The sequence below is a fragment of the Gallinula chloropus genome (genome assembly GCF_964237585.1).
Source record: "Gallinula chloropus genome assembly, chromosome: 7".
Classification (NCBI taxonomy): Eukaryota; Metazoa; Chordata; class Aves; order Gruiformes; family Rallidae; genus Gallinula; species Gallinula chloropus.
This window is the reverse complement of record NC_140092.1, coordinates 26,308,310-26,329,027: the sequence shown is the minus strand read 5'-3', so window position 1 is coordinate 26,329,027 and position 20,718 is coordinate 26,308,310. Positions and strand designations below refer to the sequence as shown.

General features: G+C 48.5%; 1 protein-coding gene across 1 annotated transcript; it reads left to right on the top strand.

The window, feature by feature from the left end:
- Positions 1–35: 35 nt before the first annotated feature.
- On the top strand, positions 36–19,658 carry HELQ (helicase, POLQ like; the record flags this gene model as incomplete). The annotated part of the gene is made up of 18 exons (XM_084266991.1): positions 36–188; positions 507–1,245; positions 1,582–1,760; positions 3,566–3,766; positions 5,103–5,175; positions 6,294–6,391; positions 7,221–7,319; positions 9,319–9,464; positions 10,453–10,692; positions 12,985–13,126; positions 13,339–13,443; positions 14,183–14,402; positions 15,729–15,886; positions 16,446–16,544; positions 16,998–17,171; positions 18,173–18,286; positions 18,367–18,501; positions 19,452–19,658. The coding sequence occupies 18 exons, from the start codon at positions 36–38 to the stop codon at positions 19,536–19,538; spliced, it is 3,162 nt and encodes a 1,053-aa protein (XP_084123117.1). The 3' UTR covers positions 19,539–19,658.
- Between the last annotated feature and the right edge of the window lie 1,060 nt (positions 19,659–20,718).

The following is a 20,718-nucleotide window of genomic DNA, read 5'->3' as shown; positions in this document are numbered from 1 at the left end:
CCTGACCGGCTCCCCACAGACCCGGGGCGGCGGCCATGGCCGAGCCCGGCCTCGCCGTGCGGAGGAGGAGCCGCCTGGGCTCTGCCCGCAAGCGGGGCCGTGCCCCGGCGCAGCCCGGCGCTGTCTGCTCGCCGGTGGCTCGAAAGAGAGCGAGCTCGGGCGGCGAGGGCCCTGCGGGGGAAGCCCCGGTACGGGACGCGGGTGGGCGGTGTGTGTGTGTGCGCGGGGGGTGCTCGGGGAGGGCGGCTCAGGCCCGGCGCGGCCTGAGGCGGGAGCCGGGCGCCCGGCTGCGGGCGCGTTACCCCCGCAGGTGCCCTGTTTGCGCTCAGGCTGCGTTTCCCTGAGGCGCAGCAGCGAAACCAGGGGCTCCTTGCAGCCCCCCCTCCCCGTCAGAAGAACGCGGCCTCCTGAAGCTAAAAGCCTTCACCTCGTGCGGGTGCTGTGCGGGATGTGCCGCCGGCTGTGGTCACACCCTGAGCACTAACACCCCGTTGTGTTTCTTGCAGTGCAGCGATGGTAGCGAGGAGGACCTGTTCGGTGGCCATGACAGCTTCTATGGCAACGACTCCTTGCTGGCACAGGTGGCTGATATAGAGCACAGGTGGCTGCAGGGCAGCCATACGGATGGTAAAGCAGCAGGAGACGTTGTGCTTGGGAATCTCCAGTTAGGAGTTCAACAGAAAGACCAGGATGACTCTTCTGCATCAGAAAACGTGGTTGTCCTTAAAGCTGACAGAGAGGGTGCCCTCCAAGGCAGTGAAAATGACCTGGTGGATGGTAATCAAGAGCTGAGTGAGTCTCTTCTGGATGATTTGCCATCATCACAGCTTTTGTACTTTGAGAACGCAGATGAGCCGCCTTCTGCTTGTAGAGTATCTCCAGTCTCAGAAAGGAGGAATCAACCTGCAAGTTCTTCCTTGGACAAAATCAACAGCCCATCATCTTTTTGTCCTGATGCTGGAGCCAAGAATGGCCCAAGTGATTTTGCCTCAGACTCTAAGTGTGATTTACTTAAACCTGAGAGTCTTAAAGATCATCTGAAAAGTGCAATGACTGGAAATGCCAAAGCCCAGACTCTGCAGGTCTCTAAGACCAAACAGCTTAAAGAAGCTCTTTTATCTGAGGAGATTTGTGTTGCTGAGAAAACCACTGAAGCTCCTTTTGTTGATATAGGCCCTTTTTATGGGCTGCCTAGCAAGGTCAAAGATCTATTCAGACAGCTTCGGGGGATCGAAAGGCTTTATGGTAACGTGACTAAAGGTTTCTTTGGGGAGGGGTGGGGGGAGTTGCTAGTGATGTGTTGCCTGTTTTGCCTGTTATGCTGTGAGATGTTTAAGTTAAGGTAGCACTTAATGTAAACCATGTTGTGAAGTGGCTGGTTTGGGTTATTAATTTGGTTATTTTGGATTTTTAGATTAGTGGAAAAGGCTGATCCAGTTTCTAGAATACTTTGGAAGGCTCAATCACTGAACCCTTTTAGCTGTTTATTGAAGGCAAACTCTCAAACACTAAAGTATTCTGAGGCATTTTGATATTAACATGACCTGGGGGTAGCTGATAACTCTTTTTTTAATTCTACAGCCTGGCAGCATGATTGCTTAATGTTAGAGTCTCTGCAGCAAAGGAAGAACTTGATATACTCCTTACCAACCAGTGGTGGAAAAACGCTTGTGGCTGAAATAATAATTCTCCAAGAATTACTCTGTAGGCAGAAGGATGTTCTGATGATCCTGCCATATGTTGCCATTGTCCAAGAAAAGGTCTGGATACAGTCTTTCTGATACTGCTTACCTCTTCTGATATGCCGTGGTAGTTAGAGGCATGGAATGCTTTGGGATGGAAGGGACCTTAGAGATCATCAAGTCCCACCCCCTGCCATGGGCAGGAACACCTCTCACCAGCCCAGGCTGCTCAAGGCCCCATCCAACCCGGCCTTGAACACCTCCAGGGAGGGGGCAGCCACCACCTCCCTGGGCACCCTGTGCCTGGGCCTCACCACCCTCAGAGTGAAGAATTTCTTCCTAATATCCAATCTGAATCTACCCCCTTCCAATTTAAAACCATTTCCCCTCCTATCGCTCCAGGCTCTTCTAAAAAGTCCTTCCCCAGCTTCCTTGGAGACCCCACCAGGTACTGAGCTTCTCCAGGCTGAACAAGCCCAACTCTCTCAACCTGGCTTCATAGGAGAGGTGCTCCAGCCCCCCAGTCACCTTTGTGTCCCCCCTCAGAACCCATTCCCACAGTTCCCTGTCCTTATGTTGGGGACTCCAGAGCTGGACCCAGCACTCCAGGTGGGGTCTCCCCAGAGCAGAGCAGAGGGGCAGAATCCCCTCCCTGACCTGCTGGCCACAGTCCTTTTGATGCAGCCCAGGATACAACTGGCCTTCTGGGCTGTGAGCACTCACTGTCAGCTCATGTGGAGCTTCTCATCCACCAGCACCCCCAAGTCCCTCTCTGCAGGGCTGCTCTCTAGCACATCATCTCCCAGCATCTCTTAATGATGAGAATTGCCTCAACCCAGGTACAGGACCCTGCACTTGGCATTGTTGAACCTCATGAGGGTCACATGGGGACTGCTTCTCCTGCTTGTCCGGGTCCCTCTGGATGAGATTCCATCCTTCTGGCATGTCAGCTGCACCATGCAGCTTGGTGTCATCTGCAGACTTGCTGAGGGTGCACTCAATCTCACTGTCAAAGTCACTGATGAAGATAGAAAACAACACCAGTCCCAGTACAGACCCCTGAGGGACAGCACTTGTCACATCTCTCCATCTGGCCATCAAGCCATTGATAACTACTCTCTGGATGCATCTATCCAACCAATTCCTTACCCACTGAACAGCTCGCCCATCAAACCCACATCTCTCCAGTTTGGAGAGAAGGATGCTGTGGGGGACTGTGTCAAGGACTTAACAGAAGTCCAGGCAGATGACACCACTCTTTGCTTTTCCTGTGTCCACCAATGCAGTCACCCCATCAGAGAAAGCCACTAGGTTGGTCAGGCAGGATTTGCCCTTCATGAAGCTGTGCTGGCTGTCTCAAATCAACTCTTGGTCTTCCATATGACTTAGCATAGCTTTTACTTAGCTGGTTTTAATGCTAATTTTAGTAAACTCCAGGATTTTCATAAATATATGGTGGAAAGTCAGTAACTTCTCTCCTAAATGCTCTCCAAGGGTCAGTCATTTCATAGTAAAATAGACTTTTGAGGTGCAGATGCTGACTTAAAGTACCCTGAATTTTTAAATAGCTCTTTCCAAAGCTCTCTTAGAGCTGTGCTGCCCAACTTGCTAAAGAAATGCTCTTGAAATAAAACCTAATTACTTTCTTTATATAGTGGAAACATTAATTTTGGAGAACAGGTGTAACCCCAGCTTGGTGACACTCATAAACATCTCAGCATTGCAATTACACAGGGTAATTACAAAAGAGCTAATGGTTTCACTGCCTCAAACAGTTGGCTGTGATGTTGGGTGCTTATAGAGGCACGTTGAGCTCTTGAGGCAGCTCTGAAGTCTTTACTGAGCATGTCTTTGTTCTCTAATCTTTTATACTGTTTTTCCAGGTTAGGGGGTTATCAAGTTTTGGGATAGAATTGGATTTCCTGGTGGAAGAATATGCAGGAAGTAAAGGAAGGTTCCCCCCAATCAAGAGGAGAATAAAGAAGTCCCTTTACATTGCTACTATTGAGAAGGGACATGCTCTAGTCAATTCCTTGATTGAAACAGAAAGGATTGACGACCTTGGTCTGGTTGTAGTAGATGAGGTATGCTGCAAGATTTACTCTGATTTATTATGTGCCACTTTTTATACTTATCATATGCAATTATTAGCAAAAAGGTTTCTATTACTTGGTTTTGCTTCAAGTATTTATCATGAAATTATTACTAATTAATGGTTTTTTCCTTATTGGTTCATAATTCTGTAATATTTAAAGTTCTCTTTCTTTAACTGAAGCTTTTGTTACTCTTATGGAATCACAGAATCCCAGACTGTTTTGGGTTGGAAGGGACCCCAAGGAGCACAGAGCTCCAACCCCCTGCCACAGGCAGGGACACCAACCTCCAGGCCTGGAGCTACACAAGGCTGCCCAGGGCCCCAGCCAACCTGGCCTTGAACACCCCCAGGGACGGGGCACCCACCCCCTCTCTGGGCAGCCCCTTCCAGCTCCTCACCACTCTCTCAGGGCAGTAGATTATTGAGAGCTGTGTGAGTGGTTGGGGGTGACTTACTTGCTGACTCCTTGTCAGTTAGGCATCTCTAAGGGATTAGAGAAGAACTGTAAATCATTTTAATCCTGTGGAATCTATTTTATGAACCTTATAACTCAACTCCTAAAGATCTGGACTCCTAAAGATCAAATCATGAGACTGTGAGCCAGGAGTTGGACTTGCTGATTCCTTATGGATCCCTTCCAACTCAGTCATTAGTATAGAGCCACAGAATATGCTAAATAAAACACGAAAGAAAGGAAACTGACAAGTAATACTTAACTGTGAGAACTGCCCCTTATTATAATGGTGTGTGGCTGAGTTGTGCTACTAAGGGTTGATTCTTGGGTTCAATCACACATCTAACAGGGATACTTAATTCACAGAAAGCTCCAGGCTGAGCTCACTTAAACACAGCAGCTTCTAAACAGGAGGCAGCTTAATAATTAACTTCTATTTTTTCTGGTTACTTTTTATTCTTAACTTCCACTGGAAATGTGACTTAAAACAAACTTGGTTCAAAACTGCCTCTGGCTGATGGACACAGAGATCTCCACACTGAATGGTTTCAATGCTAATTTTACTGTCAGGAGTTAATTCTTTCTCAGTTAAGGTCTGGATAAATGTATTGGTAAATCTTCTTATCTCCATTTGCTCTTGGGTCTGTGTTTTCTGTGATGCTTCAATGTCTTTTCAGTCAGGCTCTGTTGCCAGAAAGAGATTAACAGTCAAAACTTCCCAGAGGGATACCATGAGAAAGTCCAACAGAGACATTCTTGCAATACTTGTTTAGGACTATGTAACTTGGGGTGGATTGGGTTGGGTTTTTTTTCCCAAAATACTCTTAATTCAGTAATATTCTCCCATTTTCTTTTCCCCTTCTGTGCACAGCTGCATATGCTGGGTGAGGGGAGTCGCGGAGCCACGCTGGAAATAACCCTTGCGAAAATCCTCTACAAGAGTAGTAAGTCCTGATGGTGGAGATGTTGTTAAAATATTGTAGTATCTCTAGAGAGAAGTCACTCCTCTGGCTTTCTAGATCGGTCAGTCCTCTGGCTTTCTAGATCCTTCGTGTTTCAGCTGCTTCTGAAAACCACAGCACGACTCTCAGACTCACAGGGGTTGGAAGGGCCCTCCAGAGCCCATGGGGTCCCAGCCCCCTGCCAAAGCAGGGTCCCTAGGACAGGTCACACAGGTTGGTGTCCAGACGGGGCTGGAATCTCTCCAGAGAAGGAGACTCCACACCCCCTGGGCAGCCTGTCCCAGGGCTCCCTCACCCTCACCAGGAAGAAGTTCTTCCCCACATTGGGGTGGAACTTCCCGGGCTCCAACTTGAGGCCATCGGCCCTTGTCCTGTCCCCACAGACCCTGAGAAGAGGCTGCCCATGTCCCCCTGTGTCCCACCCTTCAGCTATTGATCCCCATTGATCAGATCCCCTCTCAGGCTGCTTCTCTCCAGGCTGAACAGCCCCAGCTCACTCAGCCTTTCCTGGCAGGGGAGATGCTCCAGGCCCTTCATCCCCTTCGCAGCCTCCGCTGGACTCTCTCCAGGAGATCCCTGGCTTTTTTGTCCCAGGGAGCCCAGCACTGGACACAACACTCCAGGTGGGGCCTGACCAGGGCAGAGCAGAGGGGGAGGATCTCCTCCTTTGACCCACTGGCCACACTTCTTTTGATGCCCCCCAGGATCCCATTAGGTCTCTTAGCCACCAGGGCACACTGCTGGCTCATGGCCAACTCCATGTGGTACCGCTTGTTACTCATTTAACTGTTAGTCAGTTCACCCTGTAATGATGGACTTGGTGTGTTTGAAGCTTTTTTTGATACTTCTTTGAGAAATCCTGAATCTATGTCTTCGATTTCTTATAGGAGCCCCTTAGCCAGTCCAATTAAATGCTTCTATAGGGAAGGATTCCTTTATGTTAGCCTCTCAGGTGATATTTCATAGCTGTATCCCCCTTCAAACATGCTACTTTGGCATTTAAAGAGATTGAACGTGAAGAAGCAGGCTTAGGGATTAAATGTGGAGGAGAAGCCTTCAAAATGTGAACTTGGCAATAAGCCTCAACTTCTCTCTTACAGAAAACACACAAATCATTGGGATGAGTGCAACCTTAAATAATGTTGGAGACCTGCAGAAGTTCCTGCAAGCAGAGTACTATACTAATAACTTCAGACCAGTGAGTATGCAACATACTGTAAACAAGTAAAGATGATGTTTGGCTTTAAAATAAGACCAAATCTATTCAGGATCATACCCAGCTGTTGTGCTTGATTTCGTTGTGTAGTTCCACTGTGTAATGTAATTACTGTTCTGCTTGCAACTGTACCAGTGCAATAAGCAGCACTACGTACTTGTAAGCACGTAAAGGCAAGTACCTTTATGTTGTAATTAAGACATTTGCTCAATTAATGTTTTAAAAATAATACTTGATGGGGTGGAATGCTTGCTTGTGTGCATTTATTTACAGAATACCAAGGTTGGAAGTCGGTCCAACCATCCCTGTCCTGTGCTAAACCATATCCCTGAGCACCTCATCTCCCCATCTGTTAAACACACCCAGGGGTGGGGACTCAGCCCCCTCCCTGGGCAGCCTGTGCCACAGCCCCACAACTCTGCCAGGGAAGAACTTTTCCTTCCCATCTGAGCTGACCCTGCCCTGGGGCAGCTTGAGGCCATTCCCCCTCGTCCCACCTCCTGTCCCCTGGCTGAAGAGACCATCGCCCACCTCTCTGCACCCTCCTGGCAGGGCAGGGGAGGTGGGGAGAAGGTCTCCCCTCAGCCTCCTCTTCTCTAGGCTGAACCCCCCCAGCTCCCTCAGCTGCTCCTCAGAGGATTTGCCCTCCAGCCCCTTCCCCAGCCTGGTTGCCCTTCTCTAGACTCCCTCAGAGTATGCATAATGTGTGATGCTTAGAGGAAAAAACCTTAGCTTTGCATCAGTAAGAGCTTAATCAGAGAAGACCTGGCAAGTTAAGTAACACTTCTGTTTATGGCTTCTGTCTCCCTAGGTGGAGTTAAAGGAATATGTGAAGATTCGAGACACCATCTATGCAGTGGACAGCAAAGCAGAAAATGGCTTTACTTTTGCACGGCTCCTTGATTTCAAGGTGAAACCAGAGTGCTTCTTGTCTTTGAACTGTAGTTATGTAATGTTTTTGTTTACACTTATGTGTTCACAGATGGTTTACTGAAGAAACTAGTGAACTGTGATAGTTTGTAATGCCCATGAGAGAGAAAATGGTATGCTTTGGGCAGGGGGAAAAAAAAGGCCTTAAAATACCAAACACTTAACCAGAGTTTCACTTCTTTACTGATCTTTTAAGGCTTCATCAGTATTTTGACATGCAAATAATAATGGGTTTCAGTGTTCCAGATACTCAGTGCTTTATGGTTTTGGGTAGGCTTTCTCAATGGTTGATTGCTCTTAGACAATACTGAAAGTTGATGGGGTTTTTGGGTGGGGTTTGGGGTTTTTTTGGGTGGGGTTTGGGGTTTTGGCTTATTACTGCCTTGTAAAGATTCATTTCATCCTTTGAAAAGAAAAGCATGTCTTATGGTAGACTGTCACTAGCATAAGTGAACAACCATTTGTGTCAGTACAGGCTGGGGGATGACCTGCTGGACAAGAGCTCAGTGGAGAAGGACCTGGGGGTCCTGGTTGATGACAGGTTGGCCATGAGCCAGCAGTGTGCCCTGGTGGCTAAGAGAGCCAATGGGATCCTGGGGTGCATCCGGAGGAGTATAGCCAGCAGGTCAAAGGAGGTGATCCTCCTCCTCTACTCTGCCCTGGTCAGGCCCCACCTGGAGTGTTGTGTCCAGTTCTGGGCTCCCTGGTATAAAAAGGACAGGGATCTCCTGGAGAGAGTCCAAAGAAGGGCCATGAAGATGATTAGGGGCCTGGAACATCTCCCCTATGAGGAAAGGCTGAGTAAGTTGGGACTCTTTAGCCTTGAGAAGAGAAGACTAAGGGGGGACCTAATTAAAGTTTATAATTATCTTAAGCAGGGAATGCAGAGGGAATCAGCCAGCCCCTTTTCAGTGCTTTGTGGGGACAGGACAAGGGGCAATGGCTGCAAGTTGGAGCACAGGAAGTTCGGCACCAACATGGGGAAGAACTTCTTCCCGGTGAGGGAGCCCTGGGACAGGCTGCCCATGGGGTGTGGAGTCTCCTTCTCTGGAGAGATTCCAGCCCTGTCTGGACGCCGACCTGTGTGACCTGTCCTAGGGACCCTGCTTTGGCAGGGGCTTGGACCCGATGATCTCTTGAGGTCCCTTCCAACCCCTACAATTCTATGATTCTATGATTCTATAAGTGACATTGCTGTGGTGCCACTAAATGAATCACAGAGCTGTAGGGGTTGGAAGGACCCTCCAGAGCCCATGGGGTCCAGCCCCCTGCCAAAGCAGGGTCCCTAGGACAGGTCACACAGGTCGGCGTCCAGACGGGGCTGGAATCTCTCCAGAGAAGGAGACTCCACACCCCATGGGCAGCCTGTCCCAGGGCTCCCTCAACCTCACCGGGAAGAAGTTCTTCCCCACATTGGGGCGGAACTTCCCCTGCTCCAACTTGAGGCCATGGCCCCTTGTCCTGTCCCCACAGACACTGAGAAGAGGCTGCCCATGTCCCCCTGTGTCCCACCCTTCAGCTATTGATCCCCATTGATCAGATCCCCTCTCAGGCTGCTTCTCTCCAGGCTGAACAGCCCCAGCTCACTCAGCCTTTCCTGGCAGGGGAGATGCTCCAGGCCCTTCATCCCCTTCGCAGCCTCCGCTGGACTCTCTCCAGATCCCTGGCTTTTTCATCCCAGGGAGCCCAGCACTGGACACAACACTCCAGGTGGGGCCTGACCAGGGCAGAGCAGAGGGGGAAGATCCCCTCCTATGACTTGCTGGCCACGGTCCTTTTAATGCCCCTCAGTTCAATCTAGATGTGTTTCTGAACTCTTCTGAGTCAGCTTTGGGAGAGAAGCTTATCCTACAATTTCTTGGAATCATGTCACATTAAAGCAAACGAGTATTCTAGTGAATGCTGAGAACAAGTCTTGAATGCTTAGTCTGTGCCTTAATTCCCAAGTTTAAATATTTGTCTATCTGTGCTTATGACAGTATTCAAGTACTCTGGAGAAAGCAGATCCTGACCACATCATTGCGCTGGTTACTGAAGTTATCCCTAAATATTCCTGCCTCATCTTTTGTCCCACTAAAAAGAACTGTGAAAATGTGGCTTCCATGGTATGCAGGTACCTCAAGAAGTAAGTTTGACATGATTTTTTTAATTGCATATGGAATTATTGGTCAGAATTTAGGATTTATCCTTAGTTTGCAGTGACTTTTGCTGGTGATGAGAGGTAAATATGTTCAGTATGGAATTACATGAAGCAGCTTAAGTGATAGCAAACTGCTCAGCGCTCATTAAACAAGGATTTTACCAAAGAAAATACTCTTATTTTACACAAACTAGTTGAAATAGTGGTTATTAGAGGACAAATAATAGGCCTGCTCTTTAGTCATGTTAATAGTCAATTGAGTATCTATTCCTTGAGATATACTAGAGTCTGACTATCTCTATCTTACATTTTACTTTGTGAATATAAGTTGTAAAGTCTAAACCAGGCTTCCTTAACAAAGAAAAAAAGGACTTTGATATAGTTTCATTTAAATGTGATTTGATAATGCTTTGGCAAAGCTAAATTTTCTGAAGGAAGAAATTATATTAAACTGTGATGGTTTTGCCCCTGCTGAGAGCCAGACACCACACAGCTGCTGGTTCTTTAATGGGGGAGGGCTAAGGAGAGTTTACTGGGGTAGGAGAAGGATAGATATAATAATAATAACAGGGCTTTATAGGAAAAAATATGAAACTGGTGATACACAATGCTCAGGCTGTACAGGTCAGAGCCATCCCAAAACCCCGTGTCCTGGAGCTGCCTGCTCCTCCCACCACCAGCCCCCCTTCGATGCTGAGCATGATGTAACTGGCATGGAATACCCCCTTTGGCCAGTTTGGGTCACCTGTCCTGGCTGTGTCCCCTCCCCTTCACAGGAAAATATGAACAGTCCTGAAAGGACTCTGAAGAGTCCTTGATTGCTTGGCAACAACTGGAAACATGAGGGTGTTATCAGCACAGCTCCCATCCCAACTCCCAAACACAGCATCCCACCTGCTGCTAGAAAGAAATGACCTCTCTCCTGGCCAAAACCAGGACAATCAGTCTAAGGAAATGCTTTTCTTCCTCTAAGAGAGTTTAGAGCTCACAGGGAGAAAGAGAAACAAGCTCTCATCAAGAACCTCAAGGATATTGGCAATGGAAGTGTCTGCCCTGTTCTGAAGCAAACGATCCCTTTTGGTGTTGCCTATCACCACAGCGGCCTTACGAACGATGAAAGAAAGAGTATAGAGGATGCATATTCCTCAGGTGTCCTGTGTCTCCTTGCTTGCACAGCTACTTTAGCTGCTGGAGTCAACCTGCCAGCTAGAAGGTCAGTGGTGGAAACATGTTTCATTGTCACATTGGGATTTGCTTTGTAGAAGAATTCCTTGAAGTTGGAAATGTTGGTGATATTTAAAGGGGGCTTCTGCTTTTCCTCCCAAGTTGGAAGCATGAGGGGGTTTGAGTTCAGCTCAGGCTGCCAAGCTTTCAAGTAGGAAGTGTGACTCAGTAGCTTGTACCTCTACTGAGGAAGCATGAGGAATTCATGGTGGTTTCTTTAGATGCTGTCATAGAAAAACAGACTGGTCTGGGTTGGAAGGGACCCTAAGGATCACAAAGCTCCAGTCTCCAGGCCTGGATCTACACAAGGTTGCCCAGAGCCCCATCCAACCTGGCCTTGAACACTCCCAGGGATGGGGCACCCACCCCCTCTCTGGGCAGCCTGTTCCAGCCCCTCACCACTCTCTCTGTAAAAACCTTCCCCCAATATCCAATTTAACCCTCCCCTCCTTCAGCTTCACTCCAGCCCCCTTGTCCTGACACTGTCTACCCTTTTAACAAGCTGATTCCCCTCCTGTTTCTCTGCTCCCTTCAGGGACTGGAAGGCTGCAATGAGGTCCCCCCACAGCCTTCTCATCTCCAGGCTGAACCAGCCCAGCTCCCTCAGCCTCTCTCCATAGGGGAGCTGCTCCAGCCCTCTGATCATCTCTGTGGCTCCTCTGACCCCTCTCCAACAGCCCCACATCTTTCTTGCACTGGGGGCCCCAGTTGGGGCCTCATGAGGGCAGAGCAGAGAGGGACAATCCCCTCCCTGTCCCTGCTGCCACCCCTCTGCTGATGGAGCCCAGGACCCATCGCCCTTCCAGGAGCCACTGCTGGCTCATGGGAAGTTTCTCATCCACCAGAACCTCCAGGTCCTTCTAAGCAGGGCTGCTCTCATGTCCTAAGAGCAGGGCTTATAAAATCTTGGTGAAAGAGGAACAGTTTGAATGTGTTTCAGCACGAGTGTGTTTGTGGTGGTACAGTAGCTGTGCTCTGTACAACCAGAGACTCCCAAGAGTCTGGTTTTGAATGCATCAGTGTTGGGATAAAGCACCTAAGGGCAGAAGAAATACACACAGACAAGTGGGGCTTTTCTAGAACAATCAGTCAGTGATGCTTATTTTTTTAGTAGGGTTTATTTTGTCTTGGTGATGTTCACTCTTAAACTCAGGCCTTTGGGTAGATGTGAGATAACAACACCAAACTGGGAGTGGTGGCTGACACCCCAGAGGGCTGTGCTGCCATTCAGCAGGACTCAGACAGGCTGGAGAGCTGGGCTGGGGGAAGGTTAATGAGATTTAACAAGGGCAAGTGGAGGCCCTTGCATCTGGGGAAGAACAGCCCCAGGTACCAGTATAGGTTGGGGACTGGACTGTTGAAGAGCAGCTTAGGTGAAAGGGACATGGGGGTCCTGGGGGGCAGCAGGATGACCATGAGCCAGCAATGAGCCCTCATGGCCAAGAAGGCCACTGTCATCCTGTGGGTATGAGAAGGGGGGTGGTTAGTAGGTCAAGAGAGGTCCTTCTCCCCCTCTGCTCTGCTCTGCTGAGACCCCACCTGGAATGTTGTGTCCAGTTCTGGGGCCCTCAGTTCCAGAAGGACATAGAACTCCTTGAAAGAGCCCAGCCGGGGCCACCAAGGTGATGGAGGGAGTGGAACCCCTTCCTCATGAGGAGAGGCTGAGGGAGCTGGGCCTCTTTAGCCTGGAGAAGAGGAGACTGAGGGGTGACCTCATCACTGTCTATCAGTATGTAAAGGGTGAGAGTCAGGAGGCTGGAGCCAGGCTCTGCTCAGGGATGGCAGCGACAGGACAAGGGGCAGCGGGTGCAGCTGGAGCAGAGGAGGTTCCATGGGAACATAAGGAGGAACTTTTTCCCTGTGAGGGTGAGGGAGCCCTGGGACAGGCTGCCCAGAGAGGTTGGGGAGTCTCCTTCTCTGGAGACATTCAAACCCCCCTGGATGTGTTCCTGTGGGATTTAGTCTGGGTGATCCTGCTCTGGCAGGGGGGGTTGGACTGGATGAAATTTCAAGGTCCCTTCCAACTCCTAATATTCTGTGATTCTGTAAAGCCTACTTCCAGAGGTTGTTCAAAACATTAAACATGGCTTATCCTTTAATAAGCCTTAATTTCTTGTTAATTGTTTTCCTGGTTGATTTAAAAATCTGTTCAAACAGTTGCTTTTGATCTTTTTATTAGCTGCTGAGCCAGGGGCATATACAAAGCAAGTGTCTGTAAAACTGAAGGTGCTGCTTTAGTAATTTTAATGTAAAGCATAACTTACTACAAACTTCTTCACAGGGTTATTCTCAGAGCTCCTTATGTGGCTAAGGACTTCCTGAAGAAGAACCAGTATAAACAAATGATTGGCAGAGCTGGTCGAGCTGGTATCGATAGTGCTGGAGAGAGTATCCTCATAGTACAGGAAAAAGACAAACACTTGGTAATTTGGACAAAGCTGTTGGTAATTGAAATTGTTGGGTTAAGCTTGTGGGATCAACAGGAGGAGCTGAGCTACCTAGCTTAATTTTTGATCACTACTTAATTCTCCAAGTGTTTCACTTTTCCAGTAATACCTATAAACTACCTCTGTGGTAGCTTTTTCTCTGGTACCTTCTTTTCTCTGAGCTGATACATTTCTTGCTCTCTCTTTAGGTTCAGGATTTGGTTAACAGCCCTTTAGAGAACTGTTACAGCAATCTTCTGCTGGAGTTGACCAAGGGAATTCAGAGCCTGTTGTTATCTTTGGTTGGACTGAAGGTATCAGTTAACTCTTCTATGAGTATCCTATATGCTTTGGGAATGGAAAGAAAATCTTTACCTGTTGATTCTATAAAAAACAGGAGCCTTTTTAAACAGATTGGCTTAAAGTTCAGAATAGCTTCTGATCAGATAACACTTTTATTAGCCTTGGCACTTGTCATGTTATGTGATGGCTTGATAACTTCCTTGTGTGTAAAAGTCAATTATATCTACTTTATGATACATTATTAATAACACTTCAGTTTCTGATGTTTCTGATACTTGATGAGAAGTAAGGTGGAAACAAGACAAAGGAGTTTTAGGCTGGGTGTCAGGAAGAGGTTCTGTGCTGAGAGGGGGGTCAGGCGCTGGCACAGGCTCCCCAGGGAAGGGGTCCCAGCCCCGAGCTGGGCTGAGGGCAAGAAGCGTCTGGCCGCTGCGCTCAGTGCCCTGCGCTGCCTGGGCTGGGCTGTGTGGAGCCAGGAGTGGGACTGATGGGCCTGAGGGGGCCCTCCCAGCTCAGGGGGTTCTGGGACTCTTAAGTTAACATGATGTGGTAGCTAGAATAATAGACCAGATTTTGATCAGACCCATCATAGACCATCTGTTGTTCCACTCATTGTCATGGATTTCTGTAGAAGCACACTAACAGGGTACCAAACTGCTTTTCAGTGATTTATCTTTTCATATAGCATAAGAAATGTGTTATTTCACATAACACCTTTAAACCTTCTAATCACTTCCAAACCTGATGTAGATAGCAGTTACCCACGAGGAAGTCGAGAACTTCATGTGCAGCACGTTGCTGGGTGTTCAGCAGCAGCTCCTGTCTAAAGAGAAGAGCCTCTCAGAGGTAATTAAAGATGGGTTAGAAAATCTAATTAAAAAAGGACTCCTAAAAGGAAGACTGTCTGAGAAGGACCACAATTCCCAATGCACACTAACAATCACACCGTTGGGTAAAGCTACATATAAAGGTAAGACTTCCTTACTCTTCTAATACTCTTTATTCCAACAAACCCGTTCACCTCAGCCTCATCTCAGTCCATTTTCCCATCCTCAGTCTGAAACAGCAGTGAAAAATAAGTTGCAGAGACACTTTGGTTACTTAAATGATGCACTGAAAATGGGGATGAGCAAGTGACCAAACATGATGGGAATGAAGCGTAATAACATCACTTACAACAGGAGTAAAACCAGAACTGAATCCCCCAAAACTTTATTTAGTTGTGATCAAAATGGCTCTCAACCTTGTTTTGTGATTGTCATGAACAGGGGATTTCATGACAGGGAGAAGGACTTGGGGGTCCTGGTGGGTCACAGGGTGGCCATGAGCCAGCAGTGTGTCCTGGGGCTAAGAGAGCCAATGGGATCCTGGGGTGCATCAAAAGGAGTGTGGCCAGCAGGTCACAGAAGGGGATCCTCCCCCTCTGCTCTGCCCTGGTCAGGCCCCACCTGGAGTGTTGTGTCCAGTGCTGGGCTCCCCAAGACAAAAAAGCCAGGGATCTCCTGGAGAGAGTCCAGCGGAGGCTGCGAAGGGGATGAAGGGCCTGGAGCATCTCCCCTGCCAGGAAAGGCTGAGTGAGCTGGGGCTGTTCAGCCTGGAGAGAAGCAGCCTGAGAGGGGATCTGATCAATGGGGATCAATAGCTGAAGGGTGGGGCACAGGGGGACATGGGCAGCCTCTTCTCAGTGTCTGTGGGGACAGGACAAGGGCCAATGGCCTCAAGTTGGAGCAGGGGAAGTTCCACCCCAATGTGGGGAAGAACTTCTTCCTGGTGAGGGTGACAGAGCCCTGGGACAGGCTGCCCAGGGGGTGTGGAGTCTCCTTCTCTGGAGAGATTCCAGCCCTGACCTGTCCTAGGGACCCTGCTTTGGCAGGGGATTGGACCCCATGGGCTCTGGGGGTCCCTTCCCACCCCTACGACACTGATGCTGTGACATGTAGAGCAGTGGTAATCCAGTCATAGCATAAAGATCTGGAGTGTGGAACACAGAGTGGGGGGCATGTCTGAAAGATTCCTTCAGTCTACAAGGTCACTCCAGGACTCCTTTAAAGCCGAGGTACGTCACCAACACACTGAAGCCCTGCACAGGACTGACATACATGGGAACAGGTGACTGCCTTTCCACCATTGTGTTCCACTGCTCGTGTGAAGTTCAAGCAGTCCCACATCATTTCTCTTCAATTCAGGTGGCACAACAGGCTTTGGTGGAAGAGGAAGGAAATAGAACTCTGAAAATCTATTGCACCCAAATCTGGATGCCTGTTTAAACTTGCAATACGTTGTGTGCTTATTGTAGGGTCTATAGACTTGGCATACTGCAATCTTCTTTACAGAGAATTGAAGAAAGGTTTGGAAGGGCTGATTCTTGAGAGCAACCTTCATCTTCTCTATCTGGCAACTCCATATGATATGACTTCTAGCTGTAGCCCAGACTGGATGATATACTTGAGACAGGTGAGAGTTTACTAGCAAACATGCATTGGGGCTTTTATTAATCCTGCTTAATAAATCTTAAGTAAGCTTATACACATAGAAGATAAAGGGTTGGACTTGATGATCTCTGGAGGTCCCTTCCACACACCCCCCCCCCAGTTCTGTGAAATGTAGTTAGTGGGCTAACAGTCTGGTGCAGAGTTAAGACATGCTGGTTTATTTTCAGTCAAAGGGCACTAAAGCTTTCCTATATTGCATTAAAAACCCAAGTTCTCTTCTGCATCTATAATATTTGACCCTCTCTGGGGGCAAACAGTGGCAGGAAACACATCTTGAGTTGCCAGGACTCCAAATCCTGACTCTAATCTTGATGCTGAAATCCATTTAATTTTAAAACATGGTGTTCAGAGATGGGTGGTTATAGATAGTTCAGATAAGTACACAAAGAAGCTGTAAATCTGTCTGAGTGCTGTTTAGAGACACTGAAAGGCATTGTTTCACTTCAGAAACATGAGTTTATTACTTGATATTAAGAGAACTAAATACCTGAAAACTCTTCTTATATAACATTTTATTTCAGTTTAACCAGTTAAGTGCAGCAGAACAAAAAGTAGCAGATATTGTGGGAGTGCCTGAAAGCTTCATCACCAAAAAGGCTTCTGGTCAAGCCATCAGAAAGGTAGGCTGGGGTCCTCTCGTGCCTGAGAGGACAGCTTAGTAGTTTCATTTCACTGTTTACAATTTCTAGATGACTTTTCTGCTGGCATTCTCCATTACTTGTCCTACTTAGGGCTCTGTTAACCTTACTGGCTAGTTTTCATAATGTTGTTTAATGACTTTGGGTATAATATTGTTGTCAGGGCCTGGAACAGGCTGCCCAGGGAGGTGGTTGAGTCACCTTCCCTGGATGTGTTTAAAAAAAGGGTAGATGAGCTGCTCAGGGATATGGTTTAGCATAGGATGGGAACAGTTGGACTTGAGGATTTTAAAGGTCATTTCCAGCCTTGGGATTCTGTGAATATAGACATGTTTTTGGGATGTGAAGGGAGTATGGATCAGAACATACTTGTAGCACTACCAGAACACCTTGAATGTGATCCTGGCTCTGAATTCTAACTTGTTTTATTCCTAGAATGTGGATGGTGCTGTGGTAAACAGGCTCTACCTGTCACTTGTCCTTTATACCCTGCTGAAAGAGACCAACATCTGGAGTGTTTCAGAGAGATTTAATATGTCCCGTGGATATGTCCAAAATCTCCTTAATTCTGCTGCCTCCTTCACCTCCTGTGTCCTGCATTTCTGTGAGGTAACATTAAAGGGATTCCTATGCATTCTTTGGGATTGGTTTTGCAAAATCTGGAGCTTTGTTCTCTTATGTTGGGAGGCTTTTCAGAGGGATCTGAACAGACTGGACCGATGGGCTGGGAACAATGGGATGAGGTTTAACAAGGCCAAGTGTGGAGTGCTGCACATGGGACACAACAACCCCACACAGCGCTACAGGCTGGGGGAGACTGGCTGGAGAGCTGTCAGGCAGAGAAGGACCTGGGGGTGTTGGTTGACTGCAGACTGAATATGAGCCAGCAGTGTGCCCAGGTGCCCAAGAAGGCCAATGGCATCCTGGCTTGTGTCTGAGCCAGTGTGGCCAGCAGGACTGGGGAGGTGATAGTGCCCCTGTACTGGGCACTGGTGAGGCTGCACCTCGAGTGCTGGGTCCAGTTCTGGGCTCCTCACCATAAGAAGGATATTGAGGTCCTGGAGCGAGTCCAGAGAAGGGCAGCCAGGCTGGGGAAGGGGCTGGAGGGCAAATCCTCTGAGGAGCAGCTGAGGGAGCTGGGGGTGTTGAGCCTGGAGAAGAGGAGGCTGAGGGGAGACCTTCTCCCCACCTCCACTGCCCTGCCAGGAGGGTGCAGAGAGGTGGGGGATGGTCTCTTCAGCCAGGGGACAGGAGATGGGACGAGGGGGAATGGCCTCAAGCTGCCCCAGGGCAGGGTCAGCTCAGCTGGGAGGGAAAAGTTCTTCCCTGGCAGAGTTGTGGGGCTGTGGCACAGGCTGCCCAGGGAGGGGGCTGAGTCCCCACCCCTGGGTGTGTTTAACAGAGGGGGAGATGAGGTGCTCAGGGATCTGGTTTAGCACAGGACAGGAATGGTTGGACTTGATGATCTTAGAGGTCTTTTCCAACCTTGTGATTCTGTGAAACCCATGTGGTGTGTTGCAAGCCCATGGTTCTTCACCTTTCCTGTTGAAAATGACTTTTCCTGTTCAGGAAAGCATTACTCACACAGGGATATTTCTCTTCCTCTGCAGGAGCTGGAAGAATTCTGGGTTTATAAAGCCTTGCTGGCAGAACTCACCAAGCGGCTGACGTACTGTGTTAAGACAGAACTCATCCCTCTGATGGAGGTAGCAGGGGTTCTAGAGGTTAGTAAACCTGGCTCTCTGAGAATTTCCAAGGTAAACTTGCCTGTTCTAATAATCTTACCCCAATTTTGGACTTGCAGGCACGAGCCAAACAGCTTTATAATGCAGGGTACAAAACTTTAGCCCACTTGGCCAATGCAAATCCAGAAGATCTGGTCAAGGTGATCGAGCACTTGTCACGACGTCAAGCCAAACAAATAGTTTCTTCTGCAAAGGTAAGAAACCAAGTTATGAAAACCTGCTCCAGAACTTCAGAATGTCAAAAGTGGATGTGTGGATGACATCACAGAATCCCAGAATTATAGGGGTTGGAAGGGCCCTCCAGAGCTCTCCGAGTCCAACCCCCTGCCAAAGCAGGGTCCCTAGGACAGGTCACACAGGTCGGCGTCCAGACAGGGCTGGAATCTCTCCAGAGAAGGAGACCCCCACACCCCCCTGGAAGGGAAGAGCTTGCCCAGAGAAGTTGTGGACATCCCCTCACTGGAGGCATCCTTAGAACTAGGTGATCTTTGGAAGTCCCTTCCAATTCAAACCATGGGTTTCTATGGAATCCACAGCTTAACAGGCACAACTTACAAATGTTCATTCCAACACAGAGAATAAATGTTTAAGGTGAGAAAAGCTCTTGTGAACAGTTCAGGTTAAAACTCCATGTGTCCTGTAAGCTTTGTGTATTATGTGATGGCAGGAACTGTGGGACATCCCTGCCCTGTAGGAAATTTTGGGGGTTTTTTTGAAGGTTTAGCTCAGATGGGAGGGAAAAGCTGTTCCCTGAAAGAGTTGTGGGGCTGTGGCACAGGCTGCCCAGGGAGGGGGCTAAGTCACCACCCCTGGGTGTGTTAAACAGACCAGGTTAACAGGAGATGAGGTACTGGGAGATTTGGGTCAGCACAAGACAGGGATGTTGGACTCTATGATCTTAAAGGGGTTTTCCAACCTTGTGAGTCTCTGATTTTTACACTGACCAGTAAAACACTTGTAGTTGTACTTGGGAAAATGTTCATCCCTTGAGGAGAAGGTACCATGGTCCTGTGAGCAGCAGCAGAAGTTTTTTGACAGACCAGATGTGAGTTTGGGAAGACACGTTGGAGTTTGAACCTCTGTCAAACAGTTTTTATACCTGATGCTTGTATCTTCCTTCTCATGTTGGGGTTGGTTGTTACAGATGCTGCTGAGTGAAAAAGTTGAGGCTTTGCAAGAAGAAGTTGAAGAGCTCTTCAAGGTACCAGTAGACATCCCAAGGAGCTGCTGACCAGCCTTCAGGAAGAGAAACCATGAATCAAAAAATGGTGAAAACTTTTTACTTTTTAACTTTTCTGTATAAAACTGCTGTAATTATAATAAATATCTCATGTCTTTTTTTTATGCTTCAGTTTTGTGTGATTTCTGAGTTCAGAGTGTTTCTGGGAAAGCTGACTTCATTCAAATGTTTCAATCATGAACCTCATAAGGGATAGGCTGGAATGAGAAGATGTGATCTTAATTCCTCCCTGGTTTTAGACTTTAACCCTGGGAGCACTTTAAGCTCTGGACTAACTGCCTGGTGTGTACTTCTGCCTGGAGTTCAGGTCCAGAGCTGACTTAAAGCCTTTACATTGGACAGTCCCCTGTAGGGCCTGACTGCTTGAGTGAGTGACTCCACAATTCCTACTTGCCAGGAACCTTTGTAATTTAGGTGTAGCTAAGGAAAGGAGAGAAACAGAGTTGCAATTCACAGACTCACAGAATGGTAGGAGTTGGAAGGGACCTTGAAAGATCAGCTAGCCCAACCCCCCTGCCAGAGCAGGATCACCCAGGCTGAATCCCACAGGAACACATCCAGGTGGGTTTGAATGTCTCCAGAGAAGGAGACTCCCCAACCTCTCTGGGCAGCCTGTCCCAGGGCTCCCTCACCCTCACAGGGAAAAAGTTCCTCTTTATGTTCCCATGGAACCTCCTCTGCTCCAGCTGCACCCGCTGCCCCTTGTCCTGTCGCTGCCATCCCTGAGCAGAGCCTGGCTCCAGCCTCCTGACTCTCTCCCTTCACATATTGATAGACAGTGATGAGGTCACCCCTCAGTCTCCTCTTCTCCAGGCTAAAGAGGCCCAGCTCCCTCAGCCTCTCCTCATGAGGAGGGGGTTCCACTCCCTGCATCACCTTGGTGGCCCTGGCTGGGCTCTTTCAAGGAGTTCTATGTCCTTCTGGAACTGAGGGGCCCAGAACTGGTCACAATATTCCAGGTGGGATCTCAGCAGGGCAGAGTAGAGGGAGAGAAGGACCTCCCCTTGACCTGCTGGCCATGCTCTTCCTCATGCACCCCAGGTACCACTGGCCTGGGCCATGAGGGCACACTGATGGTCATGGAGAGCCTCTTGGCCACCTAGACACATAGGTCCTTCTCTGCAGTGCTGCTTCCCAGCAGGTGGACCCCTAACCTGTACTGGTGCCTGGG